At 41.1% G+C, this 27,098-nt stretch overlaps 1 protein-coding gene across 1 annotated transcript; it reads right to left on the bottom strand.

The window, feature by feature from the left end:
- LOC110531918 (uncharacterized) lies at positions 1-24,682 on the bottom strand. The gene is made up of 3 exons (XM_021615397.3): positions 24,395-24,682; positions 12,541-12,593; positions 1-5,903 (listed from the first exon to the last, which is right to left on the bottom strand). Exons 2-3 carry the CDS (start codon positions 12,570-12,572, stop codon positions 5,114-5,116), a joined length of 822 nt encoding a protein of 273 aa, XP_021471072.2. The 5' UTR covers positions 12,573-12,593; positions 24,395-24,682; the 3' UTR covers positions 1-5,113.
- Between the last annotated feature and the right edge of the window lie 2,416 nt (positions 24,683-27,098).

Below are 27,098 nucleotides of genomic sequence, written 5' to 3'. Positions count from 1 at the left end.
TAAGTGTTCATGTCTTTTTAATAAACAAACTGAACACTGGAACAAAACAATTAATGATGTGAACAAAACGAAACAGTACCGTGTGGCCCAAACACTCACACGGAAACAAACACCCACCAATCCAAAGTGTAACCCAGGCTACCTAAGTATGATTCTCAATCAGGGACAACAATTGACAGCTGCCTCTGAGAACCATACCAGGCCTAACTCAAAAACCAACATAAAAAAAACAACATAGACTGCCCACCCCAACTCACACCCTAACCATACTAAAACAAAGACAAAAACAAAGGAACTAAGGTAAGAACATGACAATATCAGTGATATAATTCCTTCTTTTCATAGGGTCTTAAGTCATCATGTCCGCCCTTGGTCAACTCAGTATGCTTCACAATGGGAAGTTGTAAGCTGATCTAACGTCACTGGTCAGACAACAGACAGGAACAACAAACAACCCATGTGGTTACCTCTCACTATGGTCTTTTTCTTCACGTGTCTAATTATTTTCTACAAACTTTGGGCAATGTCTCTGAAAGGACTGGGCCAACCAGTCAGGATATAAATAACATAGGAAAAACTGGTAAAAAAAATAACATCAACATGGATACAATACAAAAATAGATAGCTGGAGATGACCTATCAATGTGTGTTCATACAATGAAGCACAGCAAGCTCTCTGAAGACAAACAAAGCCATGGCAATAACCTATCTGGAACCTAAAAGGGTTCTTTGGCTGTCCCCATACGAGAACCCTTTGAAAAACATTTTCCACAGAGGGTTCAGCCAAAGAAACCTTTTTTTCTAGGAGTGTACTTAATGTACGTCCACTGAATAGAGCATGTATAGAACAGAATATAGAAATATAAATTCTATAAGCACTGTAGAACTATGTTGGTGGAATATTGAAATGTAGAACCATACACTGAGTGTACAAAGCATTAAGAACATCTGCTCTTTCCATAACATACTGAAAGGATGATACCTAGTCAGTTGTACAAATGAATGCCTTTAACTGAAATGTGTCTTCCACATTTAACCCAAACCCTCTGAATCAGAGGTGGCCTGCTTTAATCGACATCCACAGCGCCTGGGGAACATTGCTCAGCGGAAGAACAACAGATTTTTACCTTGTCAGCTCAGGGATTCAATCCAGTAACCTTTCAGTTACTGGCCCAACACTCTAACCAGTAGGCTACCTGCCGACTGCCCAGGTGTATCCAGGTGAAAGCTACTGTATGATCCCTTATTGATGTCCCTTGTTAAATCCACTTCAATCAGTGTAGATGACGGGGATGAGACCGGTAAGCAAATGCATTTTAAGCCTTGAGACACATGGATTGTGTATGTGTGCCATTCAGAGGGTGAATGGGTAAGACAAAATATTTAAGTGCCTTTGAACTGTGTATAGTAGTAGGTGTCTGGTGCACCGGTTTGTGTCAAGAACTACAACGCTGCTGGGTTTTTCACACTTAACAATTTCCGTGTGTATCAAAAATGGTCCACAACCCAAAGAACATACAGACAATTTGACACAAGGGCCAGCATCCCTGTGGAAGGCTTTCAACACCTTTTTAGAGTCCATGCCCAGATTAATTGAGGCTGTTCTACTGGGGGAGTTACAACTCAATATTAGGAAGGTGTTCCTAATGTTTTGTATACTCAGTGTAGACCAAAGAGTGTAAAACGTACTGTAGTTTAGGAATTAGGTTTAAGACATTGGGAATATTTACAGTCGAGTGCCTAGAGTATTATTCTCTCTTGCTCCTGAGAGTACAACAAACATTGACACAACAGACTACCGTTACGCAACCCAATCCTTGGCAAAATAGTCACACATACAGTACCAGTCAAAAGTTTGGACACACCTACTCATTTCAGGTTTTTCTTTATTTTTACTATTTTTGTAGAATAATAGTGAAGACATCAAAACTATGAAATAACACATATGGAATCATGTAGTAACCAAAAAACTGATAAACAAATCAAAATATATTTAATGTTTGAGATTCTTCAAAGTAGCCATCCTTTGCCTTGATGACTTTGCTAGGTAAATCTCTGCCTTATCTCAGCTCACTGGTCACCATCGCAACAGCCACCCGTAGCAGCGCTCCAGCAGGTACATTGCACTGGTCATCCCAAAAGCCAACACCTACTTTGGCTGCCTTTTCTTCCAGTTCTCTGCTGCCAATGACTGGAACGAATAGCAAAAATCACTGAAGTTGGAGACTTATATCTGCCTCACCAACTTCAAGCATCAGCTGTCAGAGCAGCTTACCGATCGCTGCAGCTGTACACAGCCCATCTGTAAATAGCCCATCCAACTACCTACCTCATCCCCATATTTGTTTTTGTTTGTTTGTTTTCAGATTGCAGTCCAAATAAATGCTTCACAGAGTTCAAGTAACAGACACATCTCAACATCAACTGTTCAGAGACTGCGTGAATCAGGCCTTCATGGTCGAATTGCTGCAAAGAAACCACAACTAAAGGACACCAATAAGAAGAAGAGACAAGCATTGGCTAAGAAACACGATCAATGGATATTAAACTGGTGGAAATCTGTCCTTCAGCCTGATGAGTCCAAATTTGATATTTTTGGTTCCAACCTCCGAGTAGGTGAACGGATGATCTCCGCATGTATGGTTTCCACCGTGGAGGAGGAGGTGGCATGGTGTGGGGGTGCTTTGCTGGTGACACTGTTGGTGATTTATTTAGAATTCAAGGCACACTTAACCAGCATGGCTACCACAGCATTCTGCAGTGATACGCCATCCCATCTGGTTTGCGCTTAGTAGGACAATAATTTGTTTTTCAACAGGACAATGACCCAAAACACACCTCCAGGTTGTGTAAGGGCCATATGTGAACAAGAAGGAGAGTGATGGAATGCTGCATCAGATGACCTGAAATCCACAATCACCCAACCTCAACCCAATTGAAACAGTTTGGGATGAGTTGGACCGTAGAGTGAAGGAAAAGTAGCCAACAAGTGCTCAGCTTATGTGTGAATTCTTCCAAGAATGTTGGAAAAGCATTCTACATTTTTTATTTTTTATTTGACCTTTATTTAACTAGGCAAGTCAATTAAGGACAAATTCCTATTTACAATGACGGCTGGTTGAGAGAATGCCAAGAGTGTGCAAAGCTGTCATTAAGGCAAAGGGTGGCAACTTTGAGGAATCTAAAATATATTTTGATTTGTTTTGGTTACTACATGATTCCATATGTGTTAGTTCATACAGTGCCTTGCGAAAGTATTCGGCCCCCTTGAACTTTGTGACTTTTTGCCACATTTCAGGCTTCAAACAAAGATATAAAACTGTATCTTTTTGTGAAGAATCAACCACAAGTGGGACACAATCATGAAGTGGAGCGACATTTATTGGATATTTCACACTTTTTTAACAAATCAAAAACTGAAAAATTGGGCGTGCAAAATTATTCAGCCCCCTTAAGTTAATACTTTTTAGCGCCACCTTTTGCTGCGATTACAGCTGTAAGTCGCTTGGGGTATGTCTCTATCAGTTTTGCACATCGAGAGACTGACATTTTTTCCCATTCCTCCTTGCAAAACAGCTCAAGCTCAGTAAGTTTGAAGGAGAGCATTTGTGAACAGCAGTTTTCAGTTCTTTCCACAGATTCTCGATTGGATTCAGGTCTGGACTTTGACTTGGCCATTCTAACACCTGGATATGTTTATTTTTGAACCATTCCATTGTAGATTTTGCTTTATGTTTTGGATCATTGTCTTGTTGGAAGACAAATCTCCGTCCCAGTCTCAGGTCTTTTGCAGACTCCATCAGGTTTTCTTCCAGACTGGTTCTGTATTTGGCTCCATCCATCTTCCCATCAATTTTAACCATCTTCCCTGTCCCTGCTGAAGAAAAGCAGGCCCAAACCATGATGCTGCCACCACCATGTTTGACAGTGGGGATGGTGTGTTCAGGGTGATGAGCTGTATTGCTTTTACGCCAATAATAACGTTTTGCATTGTTGCCAAAAAAGTTACATTTTGGTTTCATCTGACCAGAGCACCTTCTTCCACATGTTTGGTGTGTCTCCCAGGTGGCTTGTGGCAAACTTTAAATGACACTTTTTATGGATATCTTTAAGAAATGGCTTTCTTCTTGCCACTCTTCCATAAAGGCCAGATTTGTGCTATATATGACTGATTGTTGTCCTATGGACAGAGTCTCCCACCTCAGCTGCAGATCTCCGCAGTTCATCCAGAGTGATCATGGGCCTCTTGGCTGCATCTCTGATCAGTCTTCTCCTTGTATGAGCTGAAAGTTTAGAGGGACGGCCAGGTCTTGGTAGATTTGCAATGGTCTGATAATCCTTCAATTTCAATATTATCGCTTGCACAGTGCTCCTTGGGATGTTTAAAGCTTGGGAAATCTTTTTGTATATAAATCCGGCTTTAAACTTCTTCACAACAGTATATCGGACCTGCCTGGTGTGTTCCTTGTTCTTCATGATGCTCTCTGTGCTTTTAACGGACCTCTGAGACTATCACAGTGCAGGTGCATTTATACGGAGACTTGATTACACACAGGTGGATTGTATTTATCATCATTAGTCATTTAGGTCAACATTGGATCATTCAGAGATCCTCACTGAACTTCTGGAGAGAGTTTTCTGCACTGAAAGTAAAGGGGCTGAATAATTTTGCACGCCCAATTTTCCAGTTTTTGATTTGTTAAAAAAGTTTGAAATATCCAATAAATGTCGTTCCACTTCATGATTGTGTCCCACTTGTTGTTGATTCTTCACAAAAAAATACAGTTTTATATCTTTATGTTTGAAGCCTGAAATTAGGCAAAAGGTTGCAAAGTTCAAGGGGGCCGAATACTTTCGCAAGGCACTGTAGTTTTGATGTCTACACTATTATTCTACAATGTAGAAACTAGTAAAAATAAATAAACTTTTGACTGGTACTGTATGCCCATGTGACTCACAAGACAAATATGCATGATCTACAGTATGTTAAAAAATAAATCCATATTTTAGTAAAAAAAGCAGCAGATATTGAAGCTGAATAGATTTCGAAGTTAGATTGTGCTTTTGGAATAGTAAGAGGCCTTGTAGAAAATATTTAAGAGTTTTTAAAGAGTTAGTCCTCATAGTCCTCCCCGGCGGTTGCCGCATCTAGAGCCGCTAGAGCTTCCGCCACCATAGAGTCTGTGATGTGATACACGTCATCTTCTTCCCGTCCCTCATCTTCGCTTTTCGTCACCGAGATCCCGATCCCGCTCTCTACGGTAGTGGCGTCCGGCGCGCTCCTATCATCCTTCGTGTCTGCCGAGGACAGGCTAGTTGTACTAGTTGGAATATCCGCAGACAGGACGCTCTCCTCATCCCCTGTGTCACACAGGTACTCAGTTGTGCCCCCCACCCCCTCATCCAGCTCATCCGTCAACGAGGTGTAGCACCCCACACCGGGCCAGGAGGGGTCCGAGCTATTTCGGAACATCCTAATCTTGTGGGGGTCATTGTCACCCAAATGTGTCAGATGGTGACTATGATCCAGGGAGAGTGTGTTAGGGTAGATTGGAACTTGGCTGGGGCCCTTAGATGGATCTCGTCTTGGAACCTGGCCCTCTGGATGGAGGATATACAGACCCCTACCACCACCACCAACCTCCCCTGCCCAAGGCTTGACTCCCTGCCCTCTCCCCTGCCCCCTCTCTGGGTTGGCGGGCACGGCGTGAAGCCTGTTGATCTGGTTGTTGTCGATCTCCAGCTTAAGGCCTCGTCCTCCATCTTCTCCATCGTTGTACTTGTTGCTGTTGCTGAAGCCCAGGTTGTGAAAGTCCTGCTTCTGCTTGTTGTTGGACTGGTCTCCGCCGTCTGCTGGGAGGTGGTGGGGCTGGTAGAGAGAGCCCTCTGCCGGGTCCCTATTTCTGCCGTGGACGTCCACCGGAACAGTCGGATCATAGATGTAACAGGGAGAAGGGAAGAAGAGAGGAAAACATTTAGAGAAATAGAGAAAGGGGAGAGAGAGACAATTAGAGACAGACAAACAAATAGATAGCATGTTTAGTTAATCCAGCAGTTCACATTTATTTACAAATGTGAATAAATGAAATAGCAATTAAATAACAATATTTATTATTCCCCGTCTTGTCAGAGGTCCCTGTGTTCTATAGAAAACTGTCAACATTCAATAACCAGTCACACATGACTTTCATTGTTTCTCTAAGACACAGAGAAGAAATACGACAGGCGGACTATTTAGGTGCATTGACACAGTAGTCTCAGGGTGTCAGCTTTGCCTGAGAATCGATTAAACAACCGCACACACCTCCTTGCACACTGTCAAAACAAGGACACCTCTCCTAGTAGCAGAGGGAGACAGAGAATGACAGAGAGGGAGAGCGACAGAGAGTGACAGACAGAAAGACAGAGAGATCAACAGAGAGAGAGCAGAGAGTAAAAAAGGTAAACACTAACGCAGATAGTACAGGAGCAGTATAGATGGGGGCCTTCATTTGTGGACATTGTAACAGGCTGTCAGATACTTCCTGCTGTGAGCACCTTATGCTGATAACTCTCTCTTTCACCATGCACTCCCTGAGCACTCCTCATACCCCACAAATCACACAACCCCCACACACCATCTCACACCTCTAAAGGTCTCTTGCATTACCTCTCCCCCTCGCTTCAACCCCACCTTTCTCTTCTCTCTGTGTTTGAGCACTCCTCCTCTCGCTGTATGATATTGTCCCCCAAAACCTCTCCCTCTCTCCAGTCCTCTCCTCATTCCCTCACTCGAGTATCTTCCTTCAAGTTTTCCCCCACCTTCTCTCTCTCTCTCACTCCCTCTTTCATTTCCCTCCCTCCCTCCCCTCCCTCCTCGCATTTATGTGAGCTGAGAAAATAATGTTTTCCATTTTGTCTTTCCTCAGAGTTTAGTCTACAGCTGTGTTGTGTCTCTAGTATCCTTAATGTGATGACATGCTATTTTCAAATCAATTACCTAACATTCATTATTTGATTAAATTAATCAGGCAATAACTAACTCATTAGGAATCCGGGGCATCACGGAAGCATTCGTTTATATAGAGCGGCTATCTCCCGAATCCACTCTTAAAGATCTGAAGATCTTTTACATCAATAGCAGTCAATCATTCATTATTCTTTACCTTCTATCAGTCTCATCTGAACGTCGTAAAATTATTGGTTATCTGCATGAACCCTAGCTTAACTTATGAATCTGCGATATACAAATTGGCTTAATTATTTATTTACTAACTAATCAAATCACAGAAATACATAACAAACAGTAGATATTATACATTGGGTTTCTACATGATACATAGTAAAGTCCCTAGCGGATTAAACCGATATGACGGCTTGGTAGACAAAAGAAAAGGGGTGTCATTGTGGTCTTCTCTGTTGGTATTTGGTCCGTCTGCTGGAGAGAGTTGACAGAAAAGTCTCTGGTTGTGTTTCCCCGAAGATCAAAGTCTTTCGTGATTTGTTAGAATTGTTATTTTTTGAAGACATCCTCCTCCCTCATGTGGTACCCTTCCTACAGGCTCATCCTGACATGACTCATCAGCATGACAATACCACAATGTCACGCCCTGGTCTAAGTATTTTGTGTTTTTCTTCATGTATTGGGTCAGGCCAGGGTGTGGCATCGGGTTTTTGTATTGTGGTGTGTTTTGTCTGGGGGTTTTGGTGTGTATGTATTGGGATTGTAGCTAGTGGGGTTATCTAGCAAAGTAGTAGTATAGGCTGTTTTCTGTTTTCGTTTTGTTTATTGTTTTGTAGTGTTCGTGTTTAGATTAGTGTTTCGTTTGTTTAAATAAACATGGATCGCAATCGACACGCTGCAGTTTGGTCCGACTCTCCTTCTCATACAGAAAACCGTTACACACAAGCCATACTGCTCGTTCACTCCACAAATTTCTTGTTAACAAACTATAGTTTTGGCAAGTCAGTTAGGTCATCTATTTTGTGCATGACACAAGTAATTTTTCCAACAACAGATTATTTCACTTATAATTCACTGTATCACAATTCCAGTGGGTCAGAAGGTTACATACACTAAGTTGACTGTGCCATTAAACTACTTGGAAAATTCCAGAAAATTATGTGGCTTTAGAAGCTTCTGATAGGCTAATTGACATCATTTGAGTCAATTGGAGGTGTACCTGTGGATGTATTTCAAAGCATACCTTCAAACTTGACATCATGGGAAAATCAAAATAAATCATCCAAGACCTCAGAAAAAAATTGTACACCTCCACAAGACTGGTTCATCCTTGGGAGCAATTTCCAAATGCCTGAAGGTACCAAGTCCATCTGTACAAACAATAGTACGCAAGTATAAACACCATGGGACCACGCAGCCGTCATACCACTCAGGAAGGAGACGCGTTCTGTCTCCTAGAGATGAACGTACTTTGGTGTGAAAAGTGCAAATCAATCCCAGAACAACAGCATAGGACCTTGTGAAGATGCTGGAGGAAACAAGTACAAAAGTTACAATATCCACAGTAAGACGAGCCCTATAATGACATAACCTGAAAGGCCGCTCTGCAAGGAAGAAGCCACTGCTCCAAAACCGCCATAAAAAAGCCAGACTACGGATTGCAATTGCACATGGGGACACAGATCATACTTTTTGGAGAAATGTCCTCTGGTCTGATGAAACAAAAATAGAACTGTTCGGCCATAATGACCATCGTTATGTTGGGAGGAAAAAAGGGGAGGCTTGCAAGCCGAAGAACACCATGCGAACCGTGAAGTACGGGGGTGGCAGCATCATGTTGTGGGTGTGCTTTGCTGCAGGAGGGACTGGTGCACTTCACAAAATAGATGGCATCCTGAGGCATGAAAATGATGTGGATATATTAGGTCTTTCAAATGGACAATCACCCCAAACATAATTCCAAAGTTGTGTCAAAATGGCTTAAGGACAACAAAGTCAAGGTATTGGAGAGGCCATCACAAAGCCCTGACCTCAATCCTATAGAAAATGTGTGGGCAGAATTGTAAAAGCGTGTGCGAGCAAGGAGGCCTTACAAACCTGACCCAGCTACACCAGCTCTGTCAGGAGGAATGGGCCAAAATTCACCCAACTTACTGTGGGAAGCTTGTGGAAGGCTACCTGAAACGTTTGACCCAAGTTAAACAATTTGAAGGCAATGCTACTAAATACTAATTGAGTGTATGTAAACTTCTGACCCAGTGGGAATGTGATGAAAGACATAAAAGCTGAAATAACTCATTCTCTCTACTATTATTCTGATATTTCACAGTCTTAAAATAAAGTGGTGATCCTAGCTGACCTAAAACAGGGAATTTGAATTCGATTAAATGTCAGGAATTGTGAAAAACTGAGTTCAAATGTATTTGGCTAAGGTGTATGTAAACTTCCGACTTCAAATGTAGATGAGATGCCACAACACACAAGACACCACTCCGGATGTGACAATAATACAAAGATGTGCCAGTCTACTGCTAAATAGGAAAGGCAATCAAGTCCCCGAAAAAAGGAATGCAAAAAAGGATAAGTCATACAGATGTCTACATTTTTTTTTAAAGCAAACCCAAAAGCTATCCATCTACTACTGCTAGCTACTATTCTAATCCATGTGGTTCTAGCCAAGTGTTTTAGCAATCAAAGGTGGAGTAATTTATTTGGTCTTCTATAACAGCCTTGATGGATTTCACAGGAGTCCTGTGTGATTTGTGATCAGGCGTGAGAAGGTCTGAGAGAATGGAGAGAGTTGGCATGCAGTCAAAGTGGGAACTGACCCAGTAACCTACAGTACCGTCCCTCCAAGCCAATCTGTTTAATATGCTAAGGAAATGGCTAAGCCAAGAAATGTGACACTGAGAACAATTAAGGGGAGGTGTATGTTTGTGTGTGAGTGTGTGTGCCCATGCATTTTAAAGTGTGAGAAACAGAGGTTGTGTGTGTGTCTTTCTACCTTCCTGTACATGGGAAAGAGAGGTGTGTGTGTGGGAGGGATTACAATATGTGAATTGGTGTAAAGCCCTTTTATTTATATTCAATCAAAAAGTATTACTCCTTTCCCCTTTCCTCTTACATTCACACTTACAGCAAAGTAAGCTGAGAGGAGGGTGATGAGATAAGTATTGGCATATTGACTCGATGTTTATACGGAAAGCCAATGTTAGAGGTCACTGTGAGTGACACTTTATAATGTAGCCCATCTCACAGTGACATTCAGATAGGACATCTGTCTGGTTCAATAGGATAGATAAGGCTATACGAGGAATACTGTAGCTGTAGCTCGTGATAGTAAGAATAAGGACTGGATTTTGATAACCATCTAACAACTTTTGTTAAGCAGTGTGACCTTCGCTTAGAGATGGAGAGCTGCTGTCAACATGTACGCCTTCCCCCTCTCCTCACACAAACATAAATGCAATGGGTTCATACAGACAAACGTCAGAAGCCCTCATGCAAGCACACACACACCAGGGTTTCCGTTAGGAAAATGACTGGGATGTTACCAGGAAGACTTTAATTTACCGGCCATTTGAGAATTATGGTAATTCTTCTAAACAGAACTTCTGTAATGAAACGTTTGCCAAAATGTAATTCTGGGAAAACACCATTCTAAACAGCACACCTGAGTGGTTACATATGTGACAGAAATGAAAATTTTGGTTCGAAAGTTAGAAAGAGGGGGAATCTAAAGATGCAACAACTAGCATTGTGCCTTTGGTTTCTGGACAAAAAACAAAATTGTATTTTCGAAAACCAATAGAACAGGAGAGAAATCCTGGTTTCAATGGCATATGAAGAAAGTCTTTATAAAATAATTGCCTCCAAGATTCTATGGTTGGGTTTTACCTAGGCTACATTGAAGCAAGGTAAGACATGCCTCATAATACGAAGTAAATCATTCAGGTTTCAAACAACTAAATAGATGTTTTGAGAATGCACTCTGCCTCCAGCTCACATTGCAAAGTGGTGGATGACGTGCTGATAGTCTGCCTACCGTTGCCTATACACTTGAATGGCGAATGACAGGCACGCTTCCATTACCAGTTGAGAAACAAAAATATTAGCTCTTTTTAATCGTGGCAATCAAAACTTTTTTTTAACATGCGATTGCATTTACAATTGTTGGTTAAGTGAGCCTTGAATTCAAAATGAATCACAGACAGTGTCACCAGCAAAGCATCCCCACACCATCACACCTCCTCCTCCATGCTTCACCGTGGGAACCACACATGCGAAGAAAATCCGTTCACCTACTCTGCGTCTCAAATCTCAAAGTTGGACTCAAAGGACAGATTTTCACCGGTCTAATGTCCATTGCTGGTGTTTCTTGGCGTCCTTTAGTAGTGGTTTCTTTGCAGCAATTTGACCATGAAGGCCTGATTCATGCAGTCTCCTCTGAACAGTTGGTGTTAAGATGTGTCTGTTACTTGAACTCTGTGAAGCATTTATTTGGGCTGCAATCTGAGATGCAAATAACGAATAAATTAATGTATCCTCTGCAGCAGAGGTAACTCTGGGTCTTCCTTTCCTGTAGTGGTCCTCATGAGAGCCAGTTTCATCATAGCGCTTGATGGTTTTTGTGACTGCACTTGAAGAAACTGACCTTCATGTCTTATTTGAGCTGTTCTTGCCATAATATGGACTTGGTCTTTTACCAAATAAGGGTATCTTCTGTATACCACCCCTACCTTGTCACAACATAACTGATTGGCTCAAACGCATTAAGGAAAGAAATTCCACAAATGTACTTTTAACAAGGCACACCTGTTAATTGAAATGCATTCCAGGTGACTACTTCATGAAGCTGGTTGAGAGAATGCCAAGAGTGTGCAAAGCTGTCATCAAGGCAAAGGGTGACAACTTTGAAGAATCTCAAACATAAAAAATATTTTGATTTGTTTAACACTTTTTTGGTTACTATATGATTCCATATGTGTTATTTTATAGTTTTGATGTCTTCACTATTATTCTACAATGTAGATAATAGAAAACAATAAAGAAAAATCCTTGAATGAGTGGAACTACCACTTAGGGGTGGCAGGTAGATAGCCTAGTGGTCATAGCGTCGAGCTAATAACCGTAAAAGTTGCTGGATCGAGTCCCTGAGCTGACAAGGTAAAAATCTGTCATTCTACCACTGAACCCACTGTTCCCTGGTAGGCTGTCATTGTAAATAAGGATTTGTTCTTAACTGACTTGCCTAATTAAATAAAAAGTCACAACTTTTGACTGCTACTATACAGTACATGATGACTAATGAAAATACACATACCCCAATTTAATAAAACTATTGTTTTAATTAACCTATAGACCTATAAGCATGCCGGTCAAATGTATTTACGTCAACAGATATTTCTATCAATGAATAAAAAGCCTTATTTTGCGATGGGATTGTTTTTTTGGCCAGCAACAATTTATCAGCTTTCATCTTTTTCAATCTGCTAAAACTGTCTACTGGAAACCCTGACGCACGCACGCACGCACGCACACACACACACACACACGCACACACACACACACACACACACAAATATGCTCCTACTCACCTTTTAATCATCTTACAGCATTGGCATCCCATCTGGCCAACTGGACAGTGAAGCTGTGAAAGGACAAAAAGCATTTTGTTACTAAAATAGAAAACTTAAAATTATAAATAACCACTATAATGTCGAAAACACAGAGAAAGGTTACGGCTGCCGCACATCAATAACTCTAATGACAAGCAAAGTCCCATCAAACTTGGTGACATTTTCAATCAGTGACATTTTCTTTTAAGACCCAGATGATAGAAAGTTTGAGACTGACAGTCCAAGACTGTCTGAGCAACAAACATTTTGACATACTCTCAGGAAGTGTCAATTTATTTATCCAAGAGTTCTCTACTCACCTGTCCTGTGACATAGAGGTAGCCTTTGTTGAAGGCTTTTCTAAACTATCGGGAGGATTTGAACCTCATAAGTCAGGTTTAGACTTGGCTTGCCCTCTGTGGCCATGGTGACGCCTGAGCGCTGTGTTCAGGGATGATGTAGTGTGTCTGTCTGAAGCGCTGATAAAGCTTTGGTATTCATCCATCCCAATTTATGTGTGTGTGTGAAAGAAAGAGTCTAAAAGCGTGCTTACAGTAGGTATTATGTGTGTGTGTGTCTAACAGCGTGCTTACAGTAGGTATTATGTGTGTGTGTGTGTGTGTGTGTGCGTATATGCGTGTGTGTAGAGGATGGGGGTGATCTTTTCTCTCCTGGCTGTGTGTGTGTTTCCCTAAGCTTTGGTATTTCTTTGCCTGGATAAATAATTAACAAGAGAGGCTCGAATGGGTCTGTCTGCTAGCAAGAGAGAGAGAGAAGCAAGGACACAGTATCTTTCTCCCCCAGCTTTGGTCTTCACTAAAAAACAGAAAAAAGTGTAGCTGCAATGAAAAGCCTTGCACATCTTAAAGGGACTAACTTTTTTACTTTCACAGAGACAATGTGGTGCTTATGACATAAATAAACATTACTGTGAAATAATAGATATAAAGTCAGTGAATTTTCAGCATTCACTTTCAATGTAACAGTAAATGTCACATTGACATTAACTGCAACTCTGAAAGAAGTAACAATATCTGTTACAGAGTTATGTTAACCTATCCAATAACACAGAAATCCTTTTTTCCCCCCTGTTGCATCATGTTTTCTACAATATTTCCTACTGAACATGACCCAGGACTGATGGGTCAGGGGCACAAGCAGGTTTACATTGGCTTTGGACAGTTTGATAGAGAGATCCAGTAAAATGCCACTTAGCTAATGGCTTCGATTGGGTCATTAGTGCACAGCTTCAGCCAATCCCCTCAATGACACCTGTTGGGTTGATGGAAAGGAGAGTTCTCTTGATCGTCTACACAATATTTAAAGTAGCTTCCTTCTGCATGTCCCCTAGATACAGTGGGGAGAACAAGTATTTGATACACTGCCGATTTTGCAGGTTTTCCGACTTACAAAGCATGTTGAGGTCTGTAATGTTTATCATAGGTACACTTCAACTGTGAGAGACGGAATCTAAAACAAAAATCCAGAAAATCACATTGTATGATTTTTAAGTAATTATTTTGCATTTTATTGCATGACATACATACAACTAACAAAAACTTGAAACTACTTTCCCGTAATGATTTCTTGCTTTCTGTTTCGTTTGATTAAATGCAATGCACCTGGTGTCTTTCTGATCCTGGCTATGCACAAGTAGCCTATTCATAAATGGTTTCTCAATGGTCTACTAGTGACACATTTGCCACATGCTTTTGCATTATTCACAACTCACACACTGTAGGCCTACATACAGTCAGGGCCGGCGTTATTGGCAAGCCTTAGTGGGCCTGGCCTGGCCCACCCCCTACCATACCTCCTTGCCCTTCCAAATAAAATATTAAAATCTAGATAATTTATTTGACCGAGACGCGCGCCGACAGAAAGACGCATCAATCTCAGATAAAGCAACCGAACGAGCGAAACAGCGCCCCTCTGTCTCAGTATGTGTAGCCCATGTATCTGCTGCTGTCTGGACAAAAATAATATGGCATGTCATGCTCTTTATGTCCAGACGGAGAGGCGCTGTTTTGCTTGCTCAGATGCTTTCTCCGTTGAGATAGTTTCGTCCACTTGTGAATTGAACTAGGATATAGTGCATATAGACAATGTATTCGGGTTAAATTCTAAATTCATTATTTAATTGCTACTAAAATTCCATGAAAATTATAGAATGACAAAGTAAATAAATATGTAGGCTATAGCAGACTATATGTAGGTAAATGGTGGTTGCTTCCGTATCTTCGAGCTCTCAGATAGACCTATACCTGGAAATTATTGTCAGGATATGTTCGAGACAATGCTTGATGTTCCCATTGAAATGAACCTTAGGAACATTGAGGAATACTGTATACAGCCGTGGCCAAAAGTTTTGAGAATGACACAACTATAAATTTTTACAAAAGCCTGCTGCCTCAGTTTGTATGATAAAGCTTGTCCGGAGAAGACAAGGTGAGTGCTACCATCAGTCCTGTGTCATGCCAACAGTAAAGCAGCCTGAGACCATTCATGTGTGGAGTTGCTTCTCAGCCAATGGAGTGGGTTCACTCACAATTTTGCCTAAGAACACAGCCATAAATAAAGAATGGTACCAACACATCTTCCGAGAGCCTTTTCCAGCATGATGGAGCACATTGCTGGCAAAAGTAATAACTAAGTGGCTCGGGGAACAAAACATCAATATTTTGGGTCCATGGCCAGGAAACTCCCCAGACTTTAATCCTATTGAGAACTTGTGGTCAATCCTCAAGAGGCGGGTGGACAAACAAAAACCCACACATTCTGACAAACTCCAAGCATTGATTATGCAAGAATGGGCTATCATCAGTCAGGATGTGGCCCAGAAGTTAATTGACAGCATGCCAGGGCGGATTTCAGAGGTCTTGAAAAAGAAGGGTCAACACTGCAAATATTGACTCTTTGCATTAACTTCATGTAATTGTCACTTATGAAATGCTTGTAATTATACTTCAGTATTCCATAGTAACATCTGACAAAAATATCTAAAGACACTGAAGCAGCACATTTTGTGAAAATTTATATTTGTGTCATTCTCAAACTTTTGGCCACGACTGTACATCTTCAGTCACAGGCTTCATTAGGAAATGAATAACAATTCGGACACACCCCAACCAAAAAAACCTGGATGAACGGAGATATCAGTACCATGCTGAGAGCCCATACTGCAGCAATAAATGTTAGCAGAACGAACCCCGGTGACTCGGTGGCGTGCAACGTGTACAAGGCAAGCAGGTACAAGCTCTGAAAATCCATGAGGGATGCAAAAACATAATACAGACTCAAACTTGAATTGATGTCTGACAACTCAGACTAGCATGGACTTTAAAGACATATCCAGCTGTGTGGTGCCCAATGAAGCCTCCCTCTCAGACGAGCTTAAAACATTTTATGCTCGCTTCCAGGCAAACAATACAGAGCCATCTAGGAAGACTCTCACTCTCCGAGGCTGATGTGAATACTCACAAAGCCGCTGGACCAGATTGCATACCTTGGCTAGTCCTCACAGTGTGTGCTGACCAGCTGGCAGGTGTCTTCTTGAACATCTTCATCCTGTCCCTGTCCCAGGCTGTAGTCCCCACCTCCTTCAAGGAGACCACCATCGTCTCACTGCCAAAGAAAAACAAGGTGACATGCCCAAATGACTATCGCCCCTGTCGCACTCACCCCGGTCGTCATGAAGTGCTTTGAGAAGCTGGTCATGGCCAACATGCCAGGCACACTGGACCGAATCCTATTTGCCTACCGCTCCAAGAGATCCATGGAAGATACAATTTCCATCGTTATTCACATGGCCATAACACATCTGGACAAGAGGAACACCTATATGAGAATGCTGTTCATTGACTACAGTTCAGTATTCAACTCAATCTTGGATCGTTCCCTCCAAGCTCGAAACCAAGCCCAGCGCCATGGGTCTGGACACCACCCTCTGCAACTGGACTCCTCCACAGGGCCCACAAGGGGTGTGTCCTCAGCCCTCTGCTGTACTCCCTGTTCACCCATGACTGCATGGCTTTACACAACAGAAACTCATCATCAAGTTTGCTGACAAGACCACGGTTGTAGGTCTGATCAACAACGAAGAGTCAGCCTGTAGGGAGGAAGTAAGTGAACTGGCATTGTGGTGCCAAGACAACAACCTGTCCCTCAATGTCAGCAAAACAAATGAGTTGATTGTTGACTTCAGGAAGAAGAGGAGGGAACGTTCCCCAATCCACATCAACGGGACTGCAGTAGAGAGAGTCAGCAGCTTTAACTTCTTGGCGCACCCATCCCGTTAGCGGGATCATTTTCGTCAACATCCGCTGAACTGCAGAGCACCAAATTCAAATTAAATTACTAAAAATATTTAATTTTCATGAAATCACAAGTGCAATATAGCAAAACACAGCTTAGCTTGTTGTCAATCCACCTGGCATGTCAGATTTCAAAAAAGCTTTACAGCAAAAGCTATCCAAGCGTTTATGTTAGGACATCTCTCTCAGCAGACAAAACATTACAAACAGCTAGCACCAAAGTAGATTGGTCACGAAAGTCAGAAAAGCAATAAAATGAATTGCTTACCTTTGATGACCTTCGGATGATTGCACTCACGAGACTCCCCGTTACACAATAAATGTTATTTTTTGTTCCATAAATACTATTTTTATATCCAAAATACCTCCATTTGGTTGGTGCGTTTTGTTCAGAAATCCACAGGCTCGAGCGGTCACGACGGGGCAGACGAAAATTCCAAATAGTCTCCGTAAAGTTCGTAGAAACATGTCAAACGTCTTTTATAATCAATCCTCAGATTGTTTTTACAATAAATAATCGATGATATTTCAACCGGACCGTAGCTTTTCAATAGGAGAGAGAGAAAATGTCTTCTCCAAGCTGTTGCGCATGCAAAACTCTGCTGGCACCCAGCCATCCACTGACATGATGTGATCATTCTCACTCATTTTTCAGAATAAAAGCCTGAAACTATATCTAAAGACTGTTCACACCATGTGGAAGCCATAGGGAAAGGAATCTGATTGATATCCCTTTAAATGGAAGGAAGGCATGCAATGGAACAGGGAGCTTTCAAAATAAGAGGCACTTCCTAGTATGATTTTCCTCAGGTTTTCGCCTGCAATATCAGTTTTGTTATATTCTGACAACATTTTGACAGTTTTGGAAACTTTAGAGTGTTTTCTATCCTAATCTGACAATTACATGCATATTCTAGCTTCTGGGCCTGAGAAATAGGCAGTTTAATTCTCCTTACACTCAGTTAAGTTCCTCTGCGTCCACATTTTGACACAGACCAACAACACCACCACTCTTGTCAAGAGGGCACCCTCCAAGTACTCCCACTGCACCATCGAGTGCGTCCTGACTGGATGTATCACAGCCTGGTACGTGAATTGCTCTGTCCACGACCACAAGACCCTCCAGCGGGTGGCGAAGATGGACATGTACATCACTGGGACCATACTCCCCACCCATAAAGGACATCTACTCGAAACAGTGCCTGAGGAAGGCCCGCAGTATCATCAAGGACTCCACACTTCCCAGCCACATTCCGCTCACTCCCTTACCGTCGGGCAAACACTATCGGGGTATGAGGTCTGATACCAACTCACGCACAAAACCACACAGATATACACTCATCCACACACGCAAGCAATGCGCACACACACACACAAACACACACACACATATACATTCATGCTATATACACATCACAACGTTGGATGGTGTATACCATGTATATCCTGTACATACAACAAATACAACTTATAACTTCAACTGTGCTTGATTGAACTTGCCTGCCTAAATGGAACCAAAAGAAATGTCCCCAAAGAGCAAACTCAACCCACCTTGCACTCCAGGTGGGCTTAAGGCAAATGCTGAAAGTATCTGAATGTTTTCAAATAGTATTTGAAACCAGGTCTGCCTTGGGCTAACTAAGACGCTCCACTGAGCAAGAGAGAGACCCTAAAAAAACAAGTTAATTAAACTGACCTGTTAATCAAACAGTAGCCTATTAGCATTTAGAGTACCTGGACCACTCCAAAGCATGCACACTCTGTGGTAATTGTTGAAGGAAGCAAAACTAAAATACCTGCTTGTACTTCAGGCTTCTAGTGGTGAGAATGTATGAGTTACAGTACTTCTGTTACCTGAAGTTAAGTAGGCTACAGTTCACACCCAACTCCAGACCTTGGGGGACAGAGTACGGCTGGTTTTGGATTGAATCTATATAACTCAGAGATGGTTACTACTACACCTAGTTACTACTGTAACACACTTTAATACTCTAATAATCTCCTTAGTCTTGGTTACGTTGAGGGATAGGTTGTTATTCCGGCACCACCCAGCCAGGTCTCTGACTTCCTCCCTATTGGCTCGTCATTGTTGGTGATCAGGCCTACTGTTGTGTTGTCTGCAAACTTAATGATGGTGTTGGAGTCATGCCTGGCCATGCAGTCGTGGGTGAACAGGGAGTACAGGAGGGGACTGAGCACGAACCCCTGGGGAGCTCCAGTGTTGAGGATCAGCATAGCAGATGTGTTGCTACCTACCCTCACCACCTGGGGGCGGCCCGTCAGGATGTCCAGGATCCAGTTGCAGAGGGAGGTGTTCAGTCCCAGGATCCTTATCTTAGTGATGAGCTTTGAGGGTACTATGGTATTGAACGCTGAGCTGTCGTCAATGAACAGCATTCTCACATAAGTGTTCCTTTTGTCCAGGTGGGAAAGGACAGTGTGGAGTACAATAGAGATTGCATCATCTGTGGATCTGTTTGGGCGGTATGCAAATTGGAGTGGGTCTAGGGTTTCTGATAATGGTGTTGATGTGAGCCATTATTAACCTTTCAAAGCACTTCATGGCTACAGACGTGAGTGCTACGGGTCTGTAGTCATTTAGGCAGGTTGCCTTTGTGTTCTTGGGCACAGGGACTATGGTGGTCTGCTTGAAACATGTTGATATTACAGACTCAATCAGGGACATGTTGAAAATGTCAGTGAAGACACCTGCCAGTTGGTCAGCACATACCCGGAGCACACGTCCTGTTAATCCGTCTGGCCCCGCAGCTAAGGAGAGCGTGATCACACAGTCGTCCGGAACAGCTGCTGCTCTCATGCATGCCTCAGTGTTGCTTGCCTCGAAGCGAGTATAGAAGTGATTTAGCTCGTCTGGTAGGCTCGTTTTACTGGGCAGCTCGCGGCTGTGCTTCCCTTTGCAGTCTGTAATAGTTTGCAAGCCCTGCCACATAAGACGAGCATCGGAGCCGGTGTAGTATGATTCAATCTTAGCCCCGTATTGACGCTTTGCCTGTTTGATGGTTCGTCACAGGGCATAGCTGTGTTGATTGTTGTTTTTATCTGAAATAGCTGAAAGCCATCCACCATATCTGTTACACTGCAGGTTCGTGTTGATAGTCCAAACATTTCACCATACCAAATAAGACAAAATACAGGTAGCATAATGCACAAAACACAGGGCTATAACATTTATTTTTCATGTTATAATTATTCATCAGAATATTTTCTCTGAGAGATAGATGTTGAATATCATTCTCTGAAACTCTCCTCTGAGAGCTTGTTTAATGAGACGCTGGGGATCTGCTAGAATTTGGCCAATAATGGGCAATAATATAAGCTGTAAAAGTTTTAATGTGAAATATCTCAATCTCTCCACTGTAAAAGGCTACAGTATCAAACAAATAAAATAAGGGCCCTTTAACTATTCACACAGAGAGATGGAAGACAAGAACAGAATGTCACTATGTGACTCCTGTAGACCTTTAGAAAGGTCGGCTTGTGGTAATACATTGAAAATATATACTGTAACTTACAGTACAGTGTGCTTGTGTGCAAGCATCAGTGTGTGTGTGGATAGTGTGTTTTTGTAGAACAGCCCATATTTTCTTCATAGGAGGGCCATTTTGGACCCCTCTTATTAACTTTATGGCATTTAAGACCCTACGAAATGATTCAAAATCCATGCCTCTCACCGGTTCATTCACTCTTGTTCTTCTGTATATGGCATTTGGCAGTTAGATGTGTGTGAGACTTTATCAAGCCTATACTTCCTTGCCACAAGCTTTGCGTAGACTTATCTCGCTCTTGATAACCAAAGCACTTTCACAGAAAAGCTGATACTGTGACTGAATTAAGTAAACACAATATAGTAGTTTGTGATGCCATCATAATACGTTTCACAGATATAATGCTTCAGTCTAAAAGTCATCAGCCTACAGATTTTTTTGCGAAGCGTAATGTGAGCCATGAACACACAATGACGCAGCATTAAAAGTGGGTTCATTTGAATAAGGCCAGGTAAGGCCAGATGGGTTACCCTGGTGCCCGTAGCCATGGTGATATGTCATGACAACTAAAGTACACAAAATGTGGTCTCATGAGATTGCAATAGGACCTCATTAGATTATCAAATACACACAATACATAACGAACACACACATTAGTATTGACTTCCAGGATACTGGAATTGGTCTATAAAATTATTTTTGTCCTATAAAAAGCTGTGTCAGGTAAAATTGGTGACTTTTAACATTATGCAAGCTATTTGACACTGACACAGCCCATGTAAAACTCACTATCACTGAAATGTTACCAATGGCCATAATCATGCAACACACTGGGTGATTGATACCCATATGAAAAAAGTATACTATGCTCTAAATACTGTAGTATTACCATATTTATATACTATAGTATTCACTGTAATGTTTTTGCGGAACTATACTATAGTATTCACTGTAGTGTTTAAATAATGCAGTATTACTATAGTACAAACTATAGTTTATACTATAATAATTACTGTTGTGTTTCTGCAGATATTACTGTAGTATTTACAACAGTGTTTTTTATTTTATTATCTTTGACATAGAAGTGGGGGATTTCTCCTTGAAGAAACCTACTAGTCACATACTAAGAGGAAATTATCTATAACCTGTAGGAATGTATGACTGGAGTCTGAACAGATAGTTCGGAACTTCTGCTTTTATCTATAACCTGCGGTCTATAATATACATGTAGGTTTTACACTCATGGCTGCATATGGGGGATGGGAATAGGTGCAGCATATGGAAATTAGATCATGTTGTATTATTATATATTTAAAAACTGTGTTTTTGGGGACATTACTGTAGTATTTACTACAGTGTTTTTTTTTTGCGGATAATACTCTAGTATTTAATATAGTATTCTACAGCATACTAGAACATTCTATAGTAAGCTCTACACGGTCAAGGGATACTACAGTGTTTTAGTGTTGTCACGGTACCAATATTGTGATACTAGGAAGTAAAGAGTGAAAGGAAACAAAACATTAAGCAGACTACATTACTTGAGGAAAACAATCCCAATGTTAGAAAAACAGCCTTATGTTGTCACCAAGAGTCACATTTGTTTATTTTGCAAGCTATAGCACACAATATTTTACAAAAGTAGGTTTTAAAGGACCATAGAGTTTATTATGCTTCAGGTATTCTTTTTTTGCCAAGGAAAATCTGGTATCGTAGTATTGCAACATTGTTATCATGACAACACTACAGTGTGTAGTATAGTATTCCGCAGTATACTACAAAATTATATAGTAAGCACTACATGATCAAGGGATACTACAAAGTGTAGTATAGTATTCTACAGTATACTACAGTTTACTACAGAATACTATAGTATTAAATAGTAAACTGTAGTATTTTTTTTACGTGGGTAGGGGTGGTGAGGTCATATAGACACAATGTTTGCGTGTGTGTGTGTGTGTGTGCAGTGTGTGGGCAGTGGCAGAGAGCTCCAGGTGCTCTGTACACAACCTAGTAATAATGACACTGTCCAACAGTGTTTGTTAAATTTTCAGCACGCTTGTCTGGAGCTGAGCGCAGAATGGGCAGGGCAATTACTTTACCCATCAACTAATGTTACATCTCTGTTTGTGTGTGTGTGTGTGTAATGTTTATCCAAATGAGAGAAAGAGAGAGAAGGGGGGAATCAGTTCATGTTCAATGAGTGCACATAATGCACCTGTGTGTGGCTGTTTGGAGCCAAGAAAAGCAAGAAAAAACATTCTTAACCAGAGGGGAAAACACACTATTTCAGGTTGTCTAGACGGGAACTTTTTCACTCAGGTCCACCTTCCAGCATTGGGGAACGTCAAGTGGTGTTGAGCTAGACGTTTCTGACAAGTTATAAATAGCCCTCTAAGGTATGCAATGACTGACATGTCAAGATGAAAATTGATGATGCACTACCCAATTTCCAAAATGGCACCTTGTGCATTCTACTATTACAACCTTCAAGAGTAAGTCGAAAGCCAGACTGAGTTCCTTAAAAATACATTGTTTTTGATTGGGGGGGGGGGGGAGCGCACCACAGTTTGAGGCCCACTGGTCTAGACGATCAGTAACAACCTCAGACTGCTGCAATGAGAAGCATGACGAAGGTCTGGAGGTGAAAAGTTAACAATTTTATTACATTAAAATGTTCCATACAAACAATGCATACACATGTTTGTGTGCTTGTGTGTATTCCCCAAACACCCCTTTTAAATGGCCTTGGGCATTTCCTCTTTCTCGCTCTCTCTCTCAAACTCTTATCAGCATTTCTTATCACCCAACCCCACTACCCCCATAGTGCCAACAAACCGGCTGTTGGTCTCAGTACAGAGCCACTTAATAGGAAGTTACTGATCTAAGGTCAGTTCAGTGTTCTCATCCTAACATTATAGGGGATGGTAAGCTGATCCTAGATCTGTTGCCAAGGGCAAATGGACCCTGCTGACACTTCCTGGTTGTCACTAGGTTACAAGAACGTTAGGATGGGCACTAGGACTCTTCTGCTTCGTCTTCTTATTATTCAACGTAAGGTGTTCTTAGGCAGGAGAGAGCCACACTGATCAACATTGCACTGATGCGTAGCCTTTACCAATGACATTATGTCGCAGAGTATTTTCAACAACACCCACACCTATGAGGTCAGTTCTATGTGTGTACAGCAGCCTCACTACCTGTGAAACACACAATCGTGGTGTACTGAATGATCCACATATTGAAATAGCTAGGCCTACATTTGGCAAATTGATGAGATTTGTAACAGCTGATAGATATGAAGTTCACATGGCATTAAGCACACATCAGGAAGTGCAAACAGTGCCCAAGGCCAAGCAAACAGCTTTTAGCTGATTTCAATGGACCATTACTGTTAAATCATTAACTTAATTAACTGCTATTCTTTTAACTGCTATTGCCAACATTAAATAAGACCTGCCCATTCATCACTGTTATGGGGGGTGAGCTCTGCATATGTTAATATCATATAGGCCTACCATACGTCACACAACCATCTATCCCTGTCTCTTTTCAGTCTCCAACTGAATGGCATTCAACAGGTCAATACACATTTTTGGCATATAGTTAAAGTCAAATCCATTTTAGACTCACACACACCCACACCCACAGTTTAAACCAATAGCCTTAATTACATTCTTAATTATTTGACATCTCTTGTGTTAGTGCAGTACTTACTAAACCAAAACGTATTTTATTTTCAATAACTGCATTTCCAAAGTTGATCTTATAAATTGTATACATGCAAATATTGTTCAAGGATTTAAATTTAGCCATGGAAATGCGATGGGAAGCCTTTGAAACTCGCGCAACATGTGTGCAAACCTGCTTTGTGCGTCTTTGTAAATAGCCATAGGCCTGTCATAACAACAACTACTTTCCACTGTTGTTGTTGTCAATGCGTGATTTATAAACGTGTAATAACATTTTTCTAGTCTTCTACTACTTAGCAGAGTAGATGGAGAGAGACTTTACCTGTCGCGCTAACTGAAGGTGTGGGCACCCTTTCGCTGTAGTATCAACAATTCACGGATAAAAGTTCAAACCATCCGAAAAGTGAAGGTAGCATATTCGGTTCATATTTGACTGTGATATTTCCTTTCCTTGGCGTGTTTGTTGCCGTCTGTCGCTGCGAATGAAAAGTCCACCGTGACTACTATGTCCCATGTCACTGGCAAAGCACGGATATTTGAATGTTTGATGTTAGTCTAAGAAAGGCCTGGACTTGGGCTGCCTAGAGTTTGCATGGCTTCAATGAGTGATTATGTGACTTCGAAGTCGCTAGTGCACATAAAAAGTGAGCTACTGCACATAAACATTTACATAAGGTCCTATTAGGTGCTAAAAGAATGTGCATTTTTTTTGTTCAATCTCATTTATGCACAGATAGACAATTGACTTCCTTTTACATGACAGTGACACAGCCCTGTCACCTGTGACTTAACCAGTTCCATTTTTTAAATAAGAACCCAGACAGCACACACATCTTGCCGACGTCGGCCTGACAGCGACATCTCGACAGTAGATCGTGTTCGATTTAGAACGTCGGCGAAAGGGCGAAATGCATGCTTTCTGCACGGACAGTAAAATATTTTCATGTCATGGTTCGCAATATTTTTTTTTATCAGAAAAGATGTATAAAGCCTATGATTAAATAATGAATACAAGTGCAGGTGTCAATTATAAACCAATTGGCCGCTCTACTGCGATGTGTAGAAGATGAGAAATCCGAAGAGATGAGTTTGCAGTGTGAAGTTAAATCACTGAATCATTCATCCACATTGCGTCTCATGACAATGCTTTAAAACACGTTGGAGAAGTGAACATTTTACTCATGAACATTTTTTAATTATCATGCAAATCTTAAAGTTACTAAAATATGCTGTGATGCCAAATTGCTTAAAATGAATCAAACTAATCAATAAAAAGTTAGCTACATTCATACATCAAATATTATGTTCTCTATAATACACAAGGGGGTAAGGGAATATGCCTACATTTGATGGAGGAAGAAATGTAATCAATAAATGGGGAGATCTGGACTAGGAATAATAAAGCAATTTTACAAAATAGGCTTGAATTACAAACTGACCCAGTATAGCATGCATGGAGCCACCACTTCAAATTACCCATTCATATAATTGCAATAAAATACATTAATGAAATGGTAATAATAATTGAGGGTTGTTATCTACAGGTAATTAGAAGAATAACAGAAAACTATCAGTACAGCCATGATCAAAGCTAGTGTGCGAAACTAAGGTCACATGGACAACTAGCGGGCTCAGACTTATTTGACAGTTGGGTTGCCTGTGTTGCCAGTAACGTTAGCTACAAGCTGTCAAATTGGGTAACTATCTATTATTATTACATCTAATTGTCACTAAATTCAACTATCTACACGTTTGTAAATGCTGACTAACATTAACATTAAAATATAGCTAAAGTTATACTGATATAGCTAAAGTTAAACGCTACCGTGCCGTTGGTCGCTTATAGCTAACAGTAATGTGTTGGTTTAGCTATAGCTGCAAATTAATCTAACGCGGTAGCTAGCTAACAAACTATCGCATAGATTAGATTTAAATGTTATTACGTTAAATCAATTTGATGGAGTTGTAATGATAACGTTAACGTTAATTTAAGGACAGTTTCTAGCTACAGTAGCTAACATTAGCTAGCTAGCCAACGCCAGTAATGTTAGCTATCTAACATTTTGGACTGGAGAACAGTTATTGTTGCTAGTTATTGCATTTACTCACTATGCAGGGCCGCATGACAAGCTCATATTGTCGTCGTTCATTCCATTAAATAGCTACAGGTGCTAACCATAGCTACATTAGGTTCCGGCGAGATCGATCAAAATGTCTTAGTTTTGGGGGAAACCGCAAGCAGATGAGACGACGAGTCTCCTGCTCACACAACGTTATCCAGAAGTGCAACAAGGGAAACGTTACAGATGAGCTTTACGATGTTTCTACCATATTCTCCGTATAGTACACGATTTTTGACCAGGGTCTATAGATAGCTGGTCTAAAGTAGACTGCTATGTAGGGAATATGGTACCATTTGGGATGTAAGCTCTGTATTCATGTAGTCTTCTAATGTAAGTGGGAGTAGTGCACATGTAGAAGGGATATTCAAAAGTAGCCCTGTCTGACGCTCCATAGACTTTAACTGTGTTCTCTATATCACATCATATAATGCTCTGCATTAAACTAAAATCATTCAATCACTGGCAGGATACAGGTATTTCTTTCTATATGTATTTATGTGGTTTTTTCGCTCTCTTCTCTCCATTGAAATCAAATTTATTTGTCACATACACATGGTTAGCAAATGTTAATGCGAGTGTAGCGAAATGCTTGTGCTTCTAGTTCTGACAATGCAGTAATAACCAACGAGTAATCTAACCTAACAATTCCAAAACTACTACCTTATACACACAAGTGTAAAGGGATAAAGAATATGTACATAAAGATATATGAATAAGTGATGGTACAGAACGGCATAGGCAAGATGGAGTAGATGTAAACATTATATTAAGTAGCATTGTTGGCTAGTGAATTTTTTTTACATTAATTTCCATCAATTTCCATTATTAAAGTGGCTGGAGTTGAGTCAGTGTGTTGGCAGCAGCCACTCAATGTTAGTGGTGGCTGTTTAACAGTCTGATGGC

Source organism: Oncorhynchus mykiss, chromosome 9 (genome assembly GCF_057628025.1).
Source record: "Oncorhynchus mykiss isolate SJ-2025 chromosome 9, ASM5762802v1, whole genome shotgun sequence".
Taxonomy (NCBI): Eukaryota; Metazoa; Chordata; class Actinopteri; order Salmoniformes; family Salmonidae; genus Oncorhynchus; species Oncorhynchus mykiss.
This window is presented reverse-complemented; position numbering and strand designations above follow the sequence as displayed.

Coding starts and splice junctions, on each gene's coding strand:
- LOC110531918 (XM_021615397.3), bottom strand. CDS start 12,572: ATGGGATGCCAATGCTGTAAGATGATTAAAAG. Junction 5,904..12,540: donor TGCTGTAAGATGATTAAAAG/GTGAGTAGGAGC, acceptor CGTCCACGGCAG/AAATAGGGACCCGGCAGAGG.